At 32.2% G+C, this 21,370-nt stretch overlaps 1 protein-coding gene across 1 annotated transcript; it reads left to right on the forward strand.

Annotated features, from left to right (window-relative positions):
- The first annotated feature begins 3,430 nt into the window (after window positions 1-3,430).
- On the forward strand, window positions 3,431-16,431 carry LOC128185533 (protein PIF-like). The gene is made up of 10 exons (XM_052855109.1): window positions 3,431-3,449; window positions 5,688-6,221; window positions 6,343-6,444; window positions 6,755-6,949; window positions 10,920-11,096; window positions 11,332-11,530; window positions 11,862-13,584; window positions 13,684-13,780; window positions 15,238-15,317; window positions 16,150-16,431. The coding sequence occupies exons 1-10, from the start codon at window positions 3,431-3,433 to the stop codon at window positions 16,318-16,320; spliced, it is 3,297 nt and encodes a 1,098-aa protein (XP_052711069.1). The 3' UTR covers window positions 16,321-16,431.
- Window positions 16,432-21,370: the final 4,939 nt, after the last annotated feature.

Genomic DNA, 21,370 nt, shown 5'->3' on the forward strand with positions numbered 1-21,370 from the left:
CTAATTGGTATATCTTCTTACTGTCTTACTGAGAAAAGCTGTGTCTAAATGGTTTTCAGATATCATTATACACATCAAACAGACAATTTTGAGCCCTTGATAATTTTTTCACGTTCACTTCCTTTAATGTATATATTATTTGTACGAGGGTTGGTCCAAACGTAATATCACACACCCCTGCGAATGTGTTCGGAATGTTTTCTTTATCGTTGCTAAGTATGTAATAAATCCAGAGGTGCTCGAATGAAAGTTCACGAGACTTCACCGAGATTTGTTCAGTTCCTGTGAAATTTCGAGCGGAAGTATAAGTGTTCGGATAATATTCTCCAAATACGTAAGTACTGGTCGATTTTCATATCATATCCTACTTTGATTTATGTTAAAACATCAACATCTTTTAAGATGTATGTCTTATTCATTATCTAGCGGGTTTTTTTTAAATTAAACGATGATACTCGAAACAGAGTTATCGTTCGTGTTCAACTACGTGCAGAATGGTGATAACATAAACATTGGGTTGCTTAATAAAGTCATAGCCATGTTTGATGCTTGTGGTGGGCAATACCATGTTTTTAGAAAAATAATGGGTGAATGTTTTGCATAAAAACTTAGTATATCGAGCCATTTTCAAGGAACATTCTGCATAAAATAGTACAGTCTGTTTCACTATTAGTATTATTACTAAGTCAGGCGCGGATCGAAAATTAATTCATAGGGGGGATGTTTACAACGCATGTTAATTGTCGCAACAGCAGAAAAAAAATATTTTTGTATTGTCACATTTATTTCTAGGACACATTTTACCCACCAATTAATGAAGATAAAGTTTAAAATCAATAAACCTCTAGAATTTATATTTGACTACAAGTACCTAGATTCTCTAAAATAGACTATAAACACGAGGCACGATTGTTACTGCGAAACTGAAAAGGTCAAATAAAACCACGTGATTTAAAATTTAAATGACAATAACATTCGCAGGGGTGTCACAGATGTGATGAAGTCGTGGTAAATTGGCCTACAACGACACAAATTTGTTCTTTGAAATACCCAACTTTTTTTAATTCAGTTTCAATTTCTGGATTCTTGGCGACTATATTTCACTTAGCATTTATAGAAGGGTCCCTAGAACTTGTAATTCATGCAGGTCCTCTTTGTTCAAATTTATCCATTCACCATTATGTAACCGAGCAGAAAGGAGGCAGATGATTGTTTCAGTCAATTTATTATAATAGATAAATAAAGGTATTGACATAGAAACAAAGAATAATACATTTGACATAAAATATAGTTTCACATGTACGTTTAATATGTTTAGTTTTTAGAAATCTTTGACAATAAGTAACTGTTACTCCAGTATTCATTTATAAGATAAAAAAACACGTTTTGTAACAATTTAATATTTGAACTTACGAAAAGGTCTTAGAAATTACTTTGACAAGTTAAACTGCAAAAATACGATAAAGTATAAACTTTGCAATGAAAATAAAATGCCAAAATCACTATTATGGTAGTAAAGAAATATATAAGTAAATATAATAAATATTAACATACCACAAGATGCAGCAGATACACGCTGGATTGACCGACGATGTTGAAAATAAAGTACTGCCTATTTTTACTTCGATTGAACGGTTACTGATATTAAATAGAGAATTAAATTTATTGGATAATGAAAATGAGAAAGACCAATCAAATTAGAGAAAAAACGAATCACGAAAGACTTTACTCAACAAACTCTATCCGGTTGTACAGTGTAACTGGCGGTTGTTTAAAATTTGATAGTGCGTATAACAAAACGGATAATTAAAATAGATGAGACGAATAAATATATATAAAAATTCATTTTATACTATCACAATTATGAATATCTGATAGGAAATTGCGATATTTATGATTACTGACATAAGATGATTTTTACACAAAATTGTCAAATATTTAAAACAAAGTAGAATTAGCAGTAATTCTAATGTAAATACATCTTGTCCTACGAACAATTCAGATATCAATAATCCAATGTCTCTCTGTCGATTTTAAGTAGGTATTTTCATTTGAAACTGTTATTCAAGAGTAATGTGAATCACAAAAAGAAGCTGTTAAACTTTGGCACGTGCTGCCAAAGACTAATTTCTTGTGTTAAGATATTTTGTCATTTTGTAATTAGTTTCAACCGGTATATTCTTAGTTTTAAACAATATTTTCTGATTTAAACTGTGCTTTACAAAATTAAAAAAAAAATTAATTTCATTGTATTTCGTACTTTTTAAATCATTCCTTGAACACTTAGAAGTTAGAAGAAGATGTTTATAAGGTAACTTAAAATAAAATATACCTGTTGTACCTTTTTTTTTAATTGGTGAGAGCTAACTCTTGAATTTTGTTACATACTTTCGGACGGTTCTTCATCTCCTTCAAACCAGTCATTACTTGCATGCATTTTATATTAATTGAAAAATGAAGTATAAAGTGTAGAAAATAATATGTTAATAGATGTAAATTGATATATGTACATGTATCTTACCTCCTGCTAAATTGTAAGGAAATCATTGGCCAACAGCAGTCACGTGGAGACCGTGTATATCCTATACACAGTCAGTACGAAATCTATCTCCCTTTGAGCATTATGACGTTATTCTAATTGTATTATGACGTGAGGTTTTGTACCCGAATTGAAACTTGTAACTTTGTTATAAAACGTTTGATTTTTATTGTTTTAATATCTTTATGTCATTTACTCAAATGCAGTCGGTAAGCTATAATCGTTACAAAGCCATGGAATGACCGGGTATGGGATGATACCCGGTCACTCCATGCTTATGTAACTAATAATACATAGTGAGTTGCAAAATTAATATTTTAACACAAGCGAAGTCAATAAGTAACGTCATGACAAAAGTTTTAACTATTTGCAATATTGCCCAAATGAAAGGAAAAAAATCGGTATGGAATTCGCGGTATTGATTTGATAGATATAGGTGGCCCGTGTTCCGGTCCACTAGATGTTAGGCACGAGGTTAACCTTATGGGTCAATTCCATGCGACACCTGACAAGGGAAAGCCCCTTGCATCAATATCACAGGTACAAACAATATATTCCAGGTTTCTGAAAAATGTTAATGAAATATCAAAAAGTACATAATCTGGAAACATTATGTGGCTAAGGTTTCTTGTTATGAAAATTAGTGATTTTTATTGCAGTTAGATTGTTAAAGATAAGATAGTCGTCTTGTGAGAAGGTTGAGCTCCGAAAACCCGAGGCCGGACCGGAAACATACGTCACAGGTGAAACATACATCACAGGTGAGAGGACTCCTCTAAATCATCTTCAGGTAATGGTTGAATAGAACCTATATATGTAATAAATATAATGATTTGTTGTAATGATATATTAAATTATAAGAAAATAACATTGTTACGGATTTTTAAAACAATGTATAAATACAATGAAGGTAATTGTTATTTCATTTGTCTACAAGAGATGTTTTATTTCTAATGCCTATTTTCCCGATCCTTTATGGAAACTTTGTATCGGTTCGTTTTTAATGTTTTTCTGAATTGCACTCTATATCTGCATACTGTCTAATGGAAATGCATGCATTTAGATTTTGTAATAATTGTATCCTGATTATCAATTAAGCAAGGTGTTTGTGACTGGAATTTTAATTGAATTCCTTTAAAGGTTAACGAGTAGTTCAGAACTTTCCGAAACGCATGTCATACAATGTATATACGAAACGACAGAATTTGTGTATCCTATCCGTGTTTTTAGACTCCGTCTTTTCCATTGCAGTGATGAAGGGACATCTTAGGATCCTCTTGATTTGTATTGTGACTAGCTTTCTTGTAACGTCCTTTTTTTCTGATGTCACGGCAAATACAGGTAATGTAGACTCTAAAATTGAGATAATGAAGTTTAAAATTGAGATAATTAACTAACACCCGACTCAGTTAGTTACTTAGCATTATCACATCCCGCGTCTCTTTGATTGTTATAGCAGTTATAGCAACTTATTCCTTTCATACTTGTTGTTGAATTTTAGCATGCATAAGTCGGAGACGAACCCCAAATTGAAGTAAAATTATAACTTACTTCATATTGTAATAACATTTTTGCAGTTTTTGGTAATCTTTCATTGAATTATCACGCTTTACTTGATTTTGATCTCTTCCATTAATGATACATCGTTGAATGCCTGGTAAAATTAATTTGCTTTTGATGGTGCGTTCCTACTAGATATCATTTTTGGCCAAAGATCCATAACCCCCACCCAATCTTGCAGTTACATACAATTTGAATCATAATCATGATATTGTACAATTAATTAAAAGATAGATAAGCTATTTTTCTTCGTATGACCTTTACCTAAACTAAGTATGCATCGATTTTGCATCAAGCTGGGCGAGTCGCTGTTTACGTTCTAATGTTGTTGCTGAATGTGGACGACATTTTGAGGTAATATACTCAGACACTAGTCTTATCTTATTATATTAAGTGTCATATCTAAATTAAACTGACGGGGTTTGTGCATTTTGGAATACTTATTACTCATTTTAATCAAGCTGCTCATTTGATCTCTATGACTTTTAGCCCAATCTCAACAAATTTTGCATTGATGATGCATTTATGGACGATGCTCTTCGTTATGTGTTTATAAGATTAATAAAACTTGCATAAATAGTGACTCTGAGAATACAAATACCAGATTTGATTCATAAGCCGATGTCACCATATGTTTTCTGCATGTATAAGCGCATAAACCCTTTCGGATCTTCTTGATGGTCGACATAAACCAACTTGTTTGTAAGATTTATGAAAAGAGCCATAAAGAAACAAGAATGCACAATGTATGAACATTTTCTTAGCTATTTCCTTTGCTTTCTTCTTTGACAAGGAGGAGTGACAGGCGAAAATCTCATTGCATTCTTGATAAATAATGAAGTTAATCTGTTCTCACGTTTTCTACAAATTTATTCAAACAAGAGAACAAAAAAACTTGTAAGACCGATTTTTGATAAGATTGTTCTCGCTGTAATGACAGTTCGACAAATCTCAGGATATTATTAATGTTAATACAATAAACAAATGCAGTGTATTTGTATATAGAAACATAAAGGTCACCCAGGTAATATTAAGTTAAAACTTCTAGTACTTAGAATGATGCAAAATCATATACAATGAAGTATGATGATTTGTCTTTAAAAGAGGACCCTATTTTTTTAAATTTGAGAAGAAATATGCATGTTTTGAGTTTTTCTATTAATTTTTCAACATATTGTTATAGACACAAAATATCAAGGGCTTTAGAGTATTGTATTTTTTAAACATGTAGAAATAGTTTTCTAAAAGTATTATTCATTATATAATAGTATCTAAATGTAATAAGATAAAGTATTTTATGTTAGATATATTCCTGCTCGTCCACCTTTAAGATATACTAATCTATCAAACTTCATTCTATTAGCTTTCACTCATTGTACTTTTTTAATGAAAGAAAGATGTAAATTAATTCAATTTTCTTTTTGTTGTTTTTTTTAACAGTTAAACAAAGGTTGCAATCGTTTGTCAACGCCCATAGCCTTTCTTTCCGAATGAAATTCATTTTAATGTTTAATAAAGAAAAAACGAATAAAATTCATATTTTCGTTTTGTAAGATCAAAAATGATTGTTTATATGTTACCTCTACAGATTGTGACCTTGTCGATGTTGTTGTCATCCTTCCTGGGTCTAATGCCGTCACGGACTCTGAGTTCAACGACCTGAAAAGAACTGTGTTGCTCTTGATTCGTGGGATGGCGATATCTGAGTCTAAAACCAGGCTAGCGACAGTCAGCTATGGATCAGTGGTCGGCTCATCGTCGACCTATCTATTGGGAGACCGGATGATTTTGGGTAGTTCTGTGATGAGTATGACAAAGGTTGGCGGATCAAACGATGTCGGGAGGGGCATTGAGATGGGAAGATTACTACTAAACAACAATAAACGTTACGAAGTACCTAGAATTTCTGTTGTAATATATAAAAACGTGAGCATGCCAGCGATGATAGAGGCCCAACAACATGCAGATAAAATGGTCGATGACGGTATTAGAGTTATATCCATCGGGATCGGTTCAAGTGTACTAAGCCATTTAGCCTTGAGTCAAGAGTTGGCCTACAACTTCACTTCAACGAAGAAGTTGCTCAGTTCTTTCCGAGAAATTCCAAAGTATATTTGCAAAGGTACTTCCATGTTTTATGTTTACGTAACTTTGTTTGTTTGTAATAATTACTTTTTCAATAATTGAATCAACAATACAAGAGCACATTAAATTTTGTTTTTCACCAAGTGTTGTTTTTTTAGCCATCCAAACACCAAATCAGCAATCAGAGGTGGCATTATCTTCTACTACCATGTCGTCTATAGATGAAAAGCAAACTACCAAAGATTACAAAGAAATTCCTGGTAAGACAGTAGACAAGGATGCGCTCACATCCTACGAACCCTCGTCATATTGAAACATATATTTTGTCTTTAAGAAAATGAAGATTCAGCATCCTTGCATGTGGAGTGCATCAGAATCAAATTAAGATTTTCATGACGATACAAATCATGGCGTATGTTTAAATTCTCTAAGGATCATGATACCTAAAATAATAGTGTCATTTATCTGAAAGTTAAATAAACATACTATTTGAATTACATTTCCTTAACCATTTGTCATTCCCAAACATTAACGAATAAAAAGGTACTTACAATGGTGTTTTTTCTTTAGAAATATGTAAAAGAGCGAAGTGGGTGAATGGTGTTGGTTACGCTGCAGTAGAAGGGGACTTACGAGCGTTTGCAATGTGCTTCAAAGGGCTTCATAACGTGATGAAGGTGTCATACAAGGAGTGTCCTCAAGGTCAGCACTGGAGCAAAGAAGAAGTTACTTGTGTTCGGATTACTAGAGTAGAAACCCCCCAAGGTATGGACAACACGATGAGTATTAGCAAAAGATATAGAGTTTAAATACTTTGTGAAAAAGTTAAATTGTATGTTGATTAAAAAGCTAAAAAAAATTCTTGAAAATCATTTACTTTTACCAAATGTATAAACTTTGTCAGTCAATTTACATGTGCGAATCTAATGTGTTCGTGTGTTCAACATTAAGGAAGCATGATAATCAACAAATTATCCACCAAATCTACCTTTCAATACTATATTAATCAATAACTGAGCCATACTCTGTAATAAAAAAATCCAAATGTTCGAGCTTTTAAATTTGAATATTTTCCGATATCTTGATACAGTGGGTTTTGTCTCGAGAAGATATATAAAGTCTAAAATTAATCACACCTACATAGCCCTCATAAGTCTTTGTTTAGTCTTTGTTTAGTTTTTAATCCTCTACAATGGATAATACTTTACATTATTAAATTTCATACCATTTGTCAACTCTTCACTATTTTTATAAACTTAAACGCCTGAAGTTTTGATGGGTTTTTAGCTCACCTGAGCTAAAAGCTCAAGTAAGCTATTCTGATCACATTTTGTCCGTCGTCCGTCTGTCCGTCTGTAAACTTTTTACATTTTGAACTTCTTCTCTAAAACCGCTTATCCAATTTCAACCAAATTTGGCACAAAGCATCTTTATGGGAGGGCGAATATAAATTGCAGAAATAAAAGTCCGATCTGTTTTCAAAGCGGAGAAAACCTTGAAATTGTAGAAAAAGGGGGGTGCATTTTAAAAAATCTTCTTCTCAAGAACTACCGAGGCCAATTCAACGTAGTTTAGCATATATTATCCTTATGGGAAGGAAAATATAAATTGTAAAAATTAAGGGGTAATTCTGTTTCAAATCTGACTTATTACGAAAATAATAATAAAGGAAATGCGTGTTTCAATCAGTTTATCAGGTTCGGACTCGGCATCCGGTAAAATGGGTAGGCAAGACTTGGCCAGGGCAAAACAAAAGATTAGCAGTTATTAATCTGCCAATCTCATTAAAATTTCAGGATATTTGATGGACTAGTATATTTGTATTCGCTGTAAATATTGCTGCAAAATAATGCGTATTTGGAATTGACGATTGCCGATCTGCCCCGGCTTTTATTTTGCCACGGCCTGGGTTTGCATACCCATTTTACCTAGACTCGTATTCCATACTTCTAAAACGAGGTTCTTTGTTTAAAGCAGCCATGACATTATACGAAAAAGGGTCGATCTGATTATGATGAATTTGCTTGTTGTGCAACAGTTCGCGTAGGAAGGGAAATTCTGAAACATGCAAAATATATTGGTGCCGATTTTGTGAAGTAAATTGAGGCTAAATATTTCAATGCGTTGACAGTTTTCACACATGACGTTGGTGTTCGCTTGTTCTGATTTTCGTTTCATTTTCATTATTTATGCTTTGTAACCTGGAAACTATCGTCTGTATTTCGTGATTTTTACGTATTAAATCAAATAGAGACTTCGGTAAATCAAACAGTTAACTGTTTACCTGCGAAAATTAAGCAAAATCTGATGTAGGGGTAGGTGCCTACTGAAATACAATTCATTCTATCGGTAATTCGGCATTATCTTTTGCGTAATGATAGATTAATGCAATAGGTTTTGTTGAGATGCTCGGCATTTTCTCGAGTTTATTCAGTTTAAATAGAGTTTGATATCGCTGACGGAAATATGTAGGTATATACATGTATATATATGATTCATTTCGAAAAAATAAATTGTGTTCTTTATTTGTTATACATGTAGTGCATGTTTCTTGTGTTTAACTGTGTACAATTTTTATTTGCTAACCATATTTAAGTGTTAAGCTTCGAATTATAAGCAAGATAAAGAGATTTGCTCACAATTCTATGTTTGTACACAGATCTTAAAAACTAAAGATTAAAAAAGTAAAAAAAATTGTCAATATTTATTAAGAAAATTTTCAAAGTCTGTTCTTCCAGAAACCAACTTTAACAACTAATTGTATTGTAAACTTAACCTTTTTAGCTCACCTGAGGGTGGGGCCAAAATGGGGGGTCGAAGTTTAACGAAGGAATATATAGAGTAAATCTTTAAAAATCTTCTTCTCAGAAACTAATCAGCCAGGAAAGCTAAAACTTGTGTGAAAGCATCATTAGGTAATGTAGATTCAAAGTTTTGAAAATCATGACCCCCAGGGGTAGGGTGGGGCCACAATAGGGGATCAAAGTTTAATATAGGAATATATATAGAGTTAATCTTTAAAAATCTTTTTCTCAGAGACTAATCGGCCAGGAAAGCTGACACTTGTGTGGAAGCATTCTCAGGTAGTGTAAACTCAAAGTTGTGAAAATCATGACCCCCGGGGGTAGGGTGGGGCCACAATGGGGGATCGAAGTTTAACGAAGGAATATATAGAGTAAATCTTTAAAAATCTTCTTCTCAGAAACTAATCGGCCAGAAAAGCTGACACTTGTGTGGATGCATCCTCAGGTAGTGTAAACTCAAAGTTGTGAAAATCATGACCCCCGGGGGTAGGGTGGGGCCACAATGGGGGATCGAAGTTTAACGAAGGAATATATAGAGTAAATCTTTAAAAATCTTCTTCTCAGAAACTAATCAGCCAGGAAAGCTAAAACTTGTGTGAAAGCATCATTAGGTAATGTAGATTCAAAGTTTTGAAAATCATGACCCCCAGGGGTAGGGTGGGGCCACAATAGGGGATCAAAGTTCAATATAGGAATATATATAGAGTTAATCTTTAAAAATCTTTTTCTCAGAGACTAATCGGCCAGGAAAGCTGACACTTGTGTGGATGCATCCTCAGGTAGTGTAAATTCAAAATTGTGAAAATCATGACCCCCGGGGGCAGGGTAGGGCCACAATGGGGGGTCGAAGTTTAACATATGAATATATAAAGTTAATCTTTAAAATCTTCTTCTCAGAAACTAATCGGCCAGAAAAGCTGACACTTGTGTGGATGCATCCTCAGGTAGTGTAAACTCAAAGTTGTGAAAATCATGACCCCCGGGGGTAGGTTTGGGCCACAATGGGGGATCGAAGTTTAACGAAGGAATATAGAGTAAATCTTTAAAAATCTTCTTCTTATAAACTAATAAGCTGGCAAAGCTGAAACTTGTGTGGAAGCATCCTCAGGTAGTGTAGATTCAAAGTTGTTTTAAAGTCGTGAAAATAATAACCCCTGGGTGTAGGGTGGGGCCACAATGGGGGGTCGAAGTTTAACATATGATTATATAGAGTAAATCTTTAAAAATCTTCTTCTCAGAAACTAATCAGCCAGGAAAGCTGAAACTTGTGTGGAAGCATCCTCAGGTAGTGTAGATTAAAATTTGTGAAAATCATAACCCTGGGGGTAGGTTTGGGCCACAATGGGAGGTCGATGTTTTACATAGGAATAAACAGAGTAACTCTTTAAAAATCTTCTTCTCAGAAACTAATCAGTCAGGAAAGCTGAAACTTGTGTGGAAGCATCCTCAGGTAGTGTAGATTCAAAGTCGTGAAAATCATGATCCCCAGAGATAGGGTGGGGCCACAATGGGTTAACAAAGGAATATATAGGGTAAATCTTTAAAAATCTTCTCAGAAACTAATCAGCCAGATGATTCTTAATAATTGTTAAGACTTTGGCCCCAGGACAATTCTTTGGCCTCACGAGAAGGTTTAGAGGTTGATGTACGTTAATATCCCATATATAAACTATTGTTAAGGATCTTTTTGAGAACTGCAATACTCAACATATGATATGACTATAAAATCACCCTGTTAGAAAAGGGACTAATGATTATAAACATAAGAATATCCAGGGGAAAATGGATTTTATTTATACAGGATCTACATGTATTATTGTACATTGTCCAGATAGTTTGTATTATGACTCCATTATAAGCTGATTTTATCATACCTATTGTTCCTCGGGTGAGCGATGCGGCCCATGGGCCTCTTGTTTTATTTTGTATAGAGGTTACCTCTCTCTGTCAGCTGATGCCTGTATATGGTTCACCAAACAAATTTAAACAACGTACAGGGTTTGGCTCGTTGAAAGAGTTTGAGTGTCCGGCTGGAACAGTATTCAATAACGAAACGTGTGGATGTTCCACCTTTAACATCTCTGAATACATGGCAAAGCAGCAGCAAGGTGATCAACTCTTTTTATGTTAACGCAATACAGTGCCCAATTCGCTTATTTTATTCTGTGATGTGCTATATCCCTTAATGTTCCATTTTGTGATGCATTTTACAATTTATTGATAATTTGACAATGCATTTGAAATTACAAAATTTATAATTGATTAATTGTTACGCTGTTTCATTTTCTGATATCAGAAGAATCAGAAACGATTCTTTATTAACCATTGATTACATTATTACAGAGTCCAACACATGTACACCAGAGCTTTACTTGCCATTTTGTGGTGATTTAAACGATTTTTCCGGCAAAAATACATATATACAAGAAATTGGTCACGTTAGACTTCGAGAGGGAAAGGCATATTTTGACGGAAAGTCTTATCTTTTTATTCCAAGATTCACTGGGATAAAATACGGCGATACAGTTGTCATTAAACTTAAGTAAGATTAATTCTTTTTCAAAGCTACATGACATATGAATATGATAAACATCTCGAGTTTTTTAAAACATTTTATTCCTAATCAATGCATATTTCTATGTCTTTTGTATTTCCTCAACCAATTTCTTCAGGATCATATGAAAAAAGTAACACGAAAACTCACAAAGAAAACATTATGTGCAAGATAAATAAAATATTTTAAATTGTTTTAAATCTTTCTTCACTAATATGTAACATCGTTTAAAAAGTGTTCTGTAGCCTGCATGATAATATTGTAAAACTGCAAAGCAACTATGTAAATGAGATTTATGATAACAAACCTATACTTTCAGATATTTAGCTAAAGATGAGGAAAAATACGTAAATATTGAAGATAAATCGCCGTCGCTTACACAATTTTCCCTGATTTCAAATGGCATTTGCCATGGAAAGAGATGTGAGACTCCATCTTCAATATCCATAGGTGGCAAAAAAGGAGCAACGATATTTAATGTCGTTAGTGCTGGCGACACCTCTGCATCTTATTACATTGTATCAGAACACATTAGGCACAAAAGACAGGTTTCGGAAGATGGTGGTATGCAAGTGGAACTGGTTCAAATTCACCAGGAACCAATGGCTGCTAGCGCGATTTACCAAGAAAACAATTTGTCTTCAGATGAACCAATTGGTATAGAAGACAGTGAAGAAATTCGAGACGATGAACCACAGATATATGATATAGAAATTCCAGATCGTATTCCAGTTTCAAATTCTGGTGCAGAACAGCAATTTGAAGCTTTTCAATTTCAGCCAAGTCTTAAAAGCTTTGTGACTGATACAACCGATAATGATTATGATATAATTTTAGAACCTAACGATATAATCAATATTCAAATTCCCACAACAGCGGTCCCAAAACCTTTTACCGAAAAAAGTATCAAATTTGAGAGCAAAATACAGTTGGAAAATACAGAAACTGGCACCAAAAAGGACGAACTTGAGGAAACAGACGAAAGTAAAGTAACAGACAACGAGGATAATACAACCGAGAATTTCGACATCATATTTAATAGTTCAGACACTAACGATATAAGAGAATTGATTCATGAAATTAAAGGATCGATTCTGAAGGAAGAATCTGACTCGAATACAAGCAAGTATGTTGCAGTGGACGACAGTGACATGCAAGATATTCAAGAAAATGTCAACTATGATATACTTATCGGTAATTCTGAAGAAGGTATTGGTGAGTTATTGAGTAATATTTTAAAGGGAAATAATAAGCATAAAGATCAGGATTACATAAAAATAGGAAAATCTTTTTCTTCTGAAATGAACGTAGGTAACAGAGACAATAGCACGGACTCGGAGGAAATCGACACATCAGTTAATGACCTCAATAACAATCCTGAAGATCTTTTTTCAGATGAAATAACCTTTGAAAATGATGCAACCATTGAAACTGATCTCGGACTCGATCTCCCGAGCAAAGTAAGCACGAACAGATTGGAAGTCAGAGATTTTGACTTGATATTAAATGATACTTCATCTTTTAATCTCAAAATGATTGATGCAAGCGAGGAAGAAGAGGATGATGTAAACGAAAATAAAATAACGTCTTTAGAGGTGAATGAATATAATACCTCAACAGAAAACAATAACAATGTGACATCCTTGAAAGTAGATGAGTACGATAATTCAGAGGAGGAGAGATACAATGTAACGTCATTAGGGGTAGATGAATATGATACTTCAACAGAAAAAAGAGATAATGTAACAGCATTAGAGGTAGATGAAGATGATTCATCGACAGAAAAAAATAACGATGCGACATTATTGGACGTAGATGAATACGATGATTCAGAGGAGGAGAATGACAATATAACGTCATTAGTGGTAGATGAATACGATACATCAACAGAAACAACGGACAATGTCACATCCTTGGAAGTAGATGAATATGATACTTCAACGGAAATTAGAGACAGTGTGAAATTGTTAGAAAATGGCAATAATACTGAAACAGCAACTCCAAAAGACGACTCATCTATAAACTCAGAAACTGAGACTAAAGTATGTAACACAAAAATACAGCTTGAAAATTTAAACCGACTGTGTTAGATGTAACAGAAATGGAGAAATATGACACACATATCTACTTATTTGTTTTAGAAAAAAGGTATTTGGAGATCAGTGATTTTAAAAATCAAAGACGGCGTCATTCAAGCTTCAGTTGACGGAAGGAAAGAAGATGAAAGATATTTCTCAGGTTTTTTACTGCATATATCATTAAAACGACGCATCATATATGATATTTTGACAAACTCAAAAACCAACAAATCAATATGATTTCTCATATAACAATCTTTCTTTATAAAAATTTCTTTCTTGGTATTTTTCATTTTGAATTCCTGTTAGAGATATCGGCCAATCACAAGAATTTATAAAAATATTCTAATGATTAGGCTATCGTTTCGAAATACATTCCAAAACAAAGATGCAGTAAAGTCAAAACTTCTGGTATAATCGACGCGATTGTTCTATGTATATGTTCATACGTGTTATGCTTGTAACAAACACAGAACAGATGATTTAAATAGAAGTAACTTTTCAATTATATAAATACTGTATACAAGGAAATATCCCTGCTCTGTTTTATTTTCGCCACTTTCACCCTCGTTGTCAGCGGGCGAAATTAACACTTTGAATTGTCTCAAATTACCACATGGCTGGTTTTTTTATTTTTAGTAGGGATATAGTTTTGGCTTATTTTGGCGCTTTTTAAGTTCATCAAAATTAATATCACCAAATTCAAGTAATTATTTGTAGATTTTAAGGACAAGTTTGGAGTTTTTGGAGATTATTTTTTGGATACATTTCTAAAGTCCGTGATCATAATAAAAAGGGACATTTGTTACATGCATACAATGTAACAGATACAAATCTACATATACTCAAAACCAATAAAAAAAAAAAATAATGTAAATATATTAAAGCTTAACATTACTATAAATTAGAAGTTGATTTTTTAAACACCATACAATCTTTCCCTGTTCATGTGTGTAATTAGCCCCCGTGTCAGGGGTATTAGCTTGTGTTGTTTTAGGAAACATGTAATCCATTACCGACTCAGGTTCAGATAATTGTCTGATGAACGGTTTCTTCAGTAACAATGTTATAAAAAGTTGTTGTTAAAAAGGTTTACTTTTTTCATGCATATATTAGGTACTATTTAGTTATTTCTGTTCATAATATCGAAGTGTGTGAAACCAGGGTCGGACATAAAAGTTTATTACATTGTAATGGTGACAAAAAAGTTTATTACATTGTTATGGTGACATAGAAATTTTACTGAAGTACTTAAACTTCTTAGCTATAAAAAAAAATGACCGTAGATTTTTAATGAAGGATATACGATTCGCTTAAATTATATCCGCCAAAATTAATAGAATACCTTGGATGCCCAAATCCGTCAAATTTGTGTCCTGCCAAACAAACCGGCTATACGGTATATATCTTAAAACACAAGTGTGTCTAAGTAAAATAAAGACAGCGCAAACCTGTTTGCAAATGAAAAAGGAGGAACATTACACGGGGCAAAAATAACCATGTATACAGCCTAGTAACTTTGTTATTCCTAATACATCAAGGGGGTTTTCTGAATTTTAAAAAGAAAAAAATCTGCACTAATTTATCTTTGTTCCTTGCATCTTTGGTTATTTACAGGACAAATAAGGACTACACAAACGGGGTTTTACATAGGAACCGGAACTGGTGGTCAAAACTTCAAAGGTTATATAGACGAGGTACGTTCAATGGGTGGTTTATTAGATAATTATATTGTATCATTCGAATGTACATGACCGGTAAATATAAGTTTTTCGTAGCATTATGAAATAATAAAAACAAAACTGATATGAGAGAAATGACAATTTTTATTTCGCTTCTTAGCAAATAATTCTATCAGGATATATAGTATGTGAATCTGTAGCAAGAAGAAAATTTAAGAATGTAACAACACCAGAACAATTTTACACAAAAAAAGATTATGAATTTTTAAAAAATAATTTCTTACAAAATTATCACCATTTTTTTTTTTGCTTCACAATACACAAGAGTCAAACATGAAAATGCTACCGATATTGGCACTTAAATGACTACATGAAATTTCATTAAAACGTATATGACTTGCAATTTTTGCCAAAATGGTTTCAGTATTACATGAACAGATTAATTCAAGTTAATTTATTTATTCAATACATTCTAATAGGTCAACGCCATGAATGACTAAGGATTAGATTTACGAGAGTATAGCGGTTGCATCCCATAAATATTATTTGCGGTTAATTGTGTCAAACAAATAACTTTATGAATCTTTTTGCAATCGGACTATTTTTTTTACAATAAGCAGATTAACAATAAAGTTTATTCTTTTTAACCCAAAAACACTCCAGTCAGTGGGTTTTTTTTCTTGTATTAAGAGAAACATCTACCGTCAAAAATAACGAAATCTACGAAATTCTGATCATCTGGGTGAATAAGGTGGCCCGTTACAATGGCTTTCCGTCCATCGTCATTTGTTAATAATTGAACATTTTTTACCTTTTCTTGAAATCTATGTGACACTTATTTTTATAGGTGTATATCTACTTTTGTGATCCTGATGAAGAAACACTAGACGAAAAATACCGAAAGTTATTGAAGGAAAGGCGATTTCGTGAATTAACGGACAGGAAACAAAATTCAAGATATTCAGCTTGTGATTTTGTTAATCCTAGAGCACATGAATGGTTACAAACCAGAAAGTAACCTGTATAAGACTCTATTCTAATGACTGGAATATATTTTGTGAATATATTTTGTTGCTTTTAAATAAATCCAAATCCTCTGTTTTACAACAAAAATATACTGGTTTTCCCACATAACAACAAAGAATACATGATTGTCATGGGGTATCAAAGGAAGCATAATGAAAAAAAGTATTGATGAGACTGGTTGGTCAACAAAATATCTATCTGATAAGTTTAAATCGTTTTTACCTTATTCTACTGCTTACTCATTTAAAGGGGCATGGTCACGATTTTGGTCAAATTTTATTTTTCTGCTCTTATTATTTACAATACCTAAGGAACGCATTTCTAATGATCAAATGAAATTTGGGTGCCAGTCGATGAATTCTAAGCAAGATACAGGGCTCAGAATTCTTCGTCATGTAAACAAGGCTCCTTCTCTGTTTTTGTTTACATAGGTACATACCATTAAAACATCTTTTTCAAGCTGATTTGTCTATCTTCTTATTCATTGTAAGCATAAGTAAACAGTTCCTAACGATTAACACATTTATTTGAGGTCTTAGAGTGGAAATTTCACTTCAACATTCAAAATGTAAACAAACGCTTTGTTTACATTGCGAAGAATTGTAAGCTCTGTAACCCGCTTACAACTCAACAAATGACACTCAAATTTTGGTTGCCTATTGAAAATGCCATACTGAAGCAATGTAAACATTAAAAACGAAAAATAAATTTTGACCAAAATCGTGCCCATGCCCCTTTAACAAAGAAATAACATGAGAAAATTAAAACATTTTCCTTAGTTTATTGTAGTGCTTTTCTTTACAAGTGGCCTAGAATAGTCTAAATATTAACATGACCTTCTAGCAGGTTTTATCAAGGGTTACTTGCAAGAGCTTTGGGCCGCAAGTTATTTAGCTCACTATAAAGCCTCTTTTACTCACATTTATCGTATATCGTTGGATTTCAATGTATGGAATATGCAGTTTCCAATGTGGAATTTGCATATATGATCTGTAATAAAGTCACAAAAATTGACCTCTTCGAAATCGATTGATTTCAAAATATCACATAAAACCTATAAACGCTGTGGTGAGTGGCGTCACAGTGAGCGGCTTCGGCTTTTTTAACAAGCAAAAATGGGAAATGGAGTGTCTATGATTGAGCTCCTCTACAACTCTGTTGACAGTTCTGAGCAGTGTTTGCAATGTCAATGTGTTAACTATTTCATTTAAACACGTCAACAGGTGCGTGATGAAAGGAAACCCTTGCTACCAGAATAGAGTCCACATGTCAATCAGAACGTTTTCAATCGGAAAATGACAGACATATAAATCATATTAGCTTGTTTTAATTCTTAAGAAATAATTCAAAGAGCCATCAGATTTAATATCGCTAAACATTGATTAATTGGTTGTCTTTTCTTTCTTTATTATTTTCCTGAATGAACTAGATTTTAAATGGTGAACATTGAGTAGATTCGTCTAGATAATATCGTTATTTTTCTAATATCCGATTTTTTGGAAAATGTATTTTAGAAATCAATCAGATTGTATAAAGCAATTGAGACTAGAAACTACCAAGGATTCAAAAATAAAAAAAAATTATAAGAAAAATGGAGACAACCCATCCTTTCTTCGGGACAAAAAGAATACATTGCATTTACTAAATATAAAAACAAAACTTACAAAACATCCTAAGTTACAAAGTGAATCATTACAAATATTGGTAGTATCGTTCTTTGTCTATCTGGGTTTCATGGTTTATTCTGGAACGCGTAATAGATCACTTGAAGTGTCAAATGAATACCCAATAGAGTTAAGGATGACGTTTACTCAGAATGAAAAAAAAATCCACTGATGATAATGAAAAACCATCTATTGTGTGTTATAGAGCTTTGCTTGTATTGTTATTTTTCACTTTCAGAAAAGTAGGTCAATGACCTACTTTTTGAGTTATTGGCCATTGAATATTTATTGAAAATTTAAGAAAAATCCCATAAAATTTTACACTACGATTGAGATTTTCTTAATTATAAAAATATTACAAATAATTAAACACTTTAAAAAATAAGATACAGTTTACGAATGGTAGTGGCACTAAATAAGTACACAACATTAAGATTTCAGCATCAATTTCTAAAAATAATTCAATCCGAATTTCCTCTATCAGTTTTCAAATCCCTACCCATTTTTGATTCAATTTTACAAAAAATTGAATGATGATTATACAAAAACATTTTTGATATTGAACTACTTATATTGACCTTATTCTGTTGGCATGAAATTTATATGAGGTCAATGATCAAAATTTTGAGATATGATGTCTTTTATCGTTTTTTAAGCATTTTTCAATATTATTATTATTCGTGCCATAAGATTATATTAATGAATAAGTGAGGTAAAACCAACGGAAAATATGCAAAATTACGTAGACTCAAATATAAAATCTTAACTTTTAATATTAGACTACTGCCAAAAAACTTTTAGCAGAAAACAAAATCTGCAAAATTTAGTCCAAATTTCCTCTGTTTGGCTAAAAGTCAATTTTTGTTTGAGCATAATTCCATAATAAAGTAAAACTATTGAATGTTTTGTCAATAATAATTCATTTCATAAATACTTTTTGTGTTTAGAACAAATTTTACTCATTACATCGAACTTTTTAACAATCGGAATTTGAGAACTCAAACCCTGAGTAAATAACACCCTTAATCAAAACAAATAAAAAAAAACCATTGCAGCTGATGTCCGAGGATCAATATGAGTATTGGTTTTTTTACTTTAAAAACGTCGTTAAGTTGGATGGTACGCTAGTTTAAATCAGAAATATAAAGATATAAAGATTAAATACTAGTATTAAATTGATATGACTTAAGACTGACTTTTTAATAACCAACTCTAACTACTATTCTACATGCTAATATAATTTACATTTTGACCATGACAAAACATACAGTATTGAACTCCTTTATTTTGTGTTAATTTTAACATTCCACGTTTATTTTAAATGTACACTATTGAACCTCTTCATTCCACGTTAATGTTAACATTCCACGTTAATTTTAAATGTACACTATTGAACCTCTTCATTCTACGTTAATGTTAACATTCCACGTAAATTTTAAATGAACAATATTGAACCTCTTCATTCTACGTTAATGTTAACATTCCACGTTAATTTTAAAAGTACAATATTGAACCTCTTCTTTCTACGTTAATGTTAACATTCCACGTTAAGGATGACGTTTACTCAGAATGAAAAAAATTTCCACTGATGAAAATGAAAAACCAACTATTGTGTGTTATAGACCTTACATGGTAGTGTTATTCTTCACTTTCAAAAAAGTAGGTCAATGACCTACTTTTTGAGTTAATGGCCATTGAATATTATTTGAAAATTTGAGAAAAATCCATAAAAATTTTAGACTATGATTGAGATTTTCTTAATTGTGAAAATAATACAAATTGCCTAACTCTTTGACAAATGAAATACAGTTTATGAATGGTAGTGACATTAAATTGATACAAAGCATTAAGTTTTCATTCACAATTTTTATAGATATTCTAGTCCGAATTTCCTCTACCAGTTTTCAAATTACTACCCATTTTTGATTCAATATTACAAAAAACTAAATGATGATAATGCTAAAACATTAATAGTATTAAACTAAGTATATTGACTTCTCTCTGCTGGCATAAAATTTATATGAGGTCAATGATCAAAATTTTGAGATATGGTGTCTTTTATCATTTTTAAGCATTTTTCAATATTTTTGAAGTGTGTGCCATGCGATTATCTAAACGAAAAAGTAAGATAAAACCAACAGAAAATATGCAAAAATATGTTGACTAACAAATAAAATTTTAACTTTAAATATTATAGTACTACCAAAAATATTTCAGTGGAAAACAAAATCTGAAAAATTAAGTCCGAATTTCCTCTGTTTCGCTAAAAGTCAAACTTTGTCAGGGCCTAATTCCATAATTTAGTAAAAATATCGATTGTTATGTCAAAAATAATTCAATTCATAAATACTTTTTGTATTGAAAACAAATTTTACTCATGAAATTGAACTTTTTAACGATCCAGATTTGAGAACTCAAACCCTGAGTAAACAACGTCCTTAATTTTAAATATACAATATTGAACCTCTTCATACTACGTTAATGTTAACATTCCACGTTTATTTTAAATATACAATATTGAACCTCTTCATTCTACGTTAATGCTAACATTCCACGTTATTTTAAATATACAATATTGAACCTCTTCATACTACGTTAATGTTAACATTCCACGTTTATTTTAAATATACAATATTGAACCTCTTCATTCTACGTTAATGCTAACATTCCACGTTATTTTAAATATACAATATTGAACCTCTTCATACTACGTTAATGTTAACATTCCACGTTAATTTTAAATGTACAGTATTGGACCTCTTCATTCTATGTTAATGATAGCACTCCACGTTAATTTTAAATGTATGGTATTGAACCTCTTCATTCCACGTTGATGTTAACATTCCACGTTTATTTTAAATATACAATATTGAACCTCTTCATACTACGTTAATGTTAACATTCCACGTTAATTTTAAATGTACAGTATTGGACTTCTTCATACTACGTTAATGTTAACATTCCACGTTATTTTTAAATGTACAATATTGGACCTCTTCATTCCACGTTAATGTTAACATTCCACGTTAATTTTAAATGTACACTATTGAACCTCTTCTTTCTACGTTAATGTTAACATTCCACGTTAATTTTAAACAAGTTCTCAGATAGAGAGCCTTAGGACATTTACAAATTTGGTCTCCGATCAATGAGAGTCTTTGTCATTTAGGGCACGTTTACAAAGAACAACTGAGTAGTTTGATGAGTGAGCAAAGGGTCATGATGGGATGTTTGTTAGGTTAAAAGATTTGAACAAATGATTTGTGAATTGTTATTTTCAATGCATAATTAAGAAATAAGTTTTGTGCTTTTAGTACAACTGAAATATATTAAGAGTGCATTCATTCTCCCTCTCTTTCAAGAATAAAGACAATGGTG

The sequence above is a fragment of the Crassostrea angulata genome, chromosome 5 (genome assembly GCF_025612915.1).
Source record: "Crassostrea angulata isolate pt1a10 chromosome 5, ASM2561291v2, whole genome shotgun sequence".
NCBI lineage: Eukaryota > Metazoa > Mollusca > Bivalvia > Ostreida > Ostreidae > Magallana > Magallana angulata.

Coding starts and splice junctions, on each gene's coding strand:
- LOC128185533 (XM_052855109.1), top strand. Junction 11,097..11,331: donor CATGGCAAAGCAGCAGCAAG/GTGATCAACTCT, acceptor ACATTATTACAG/AGTCCAACACATGTACACCA. Junction 13,585..13,683: donor ACTCAGAAACTGAGACTAAA/GTATGTAACACA, acceptor TATTTGTTTTAG/AAAAAAGGTATTTGGAGATC.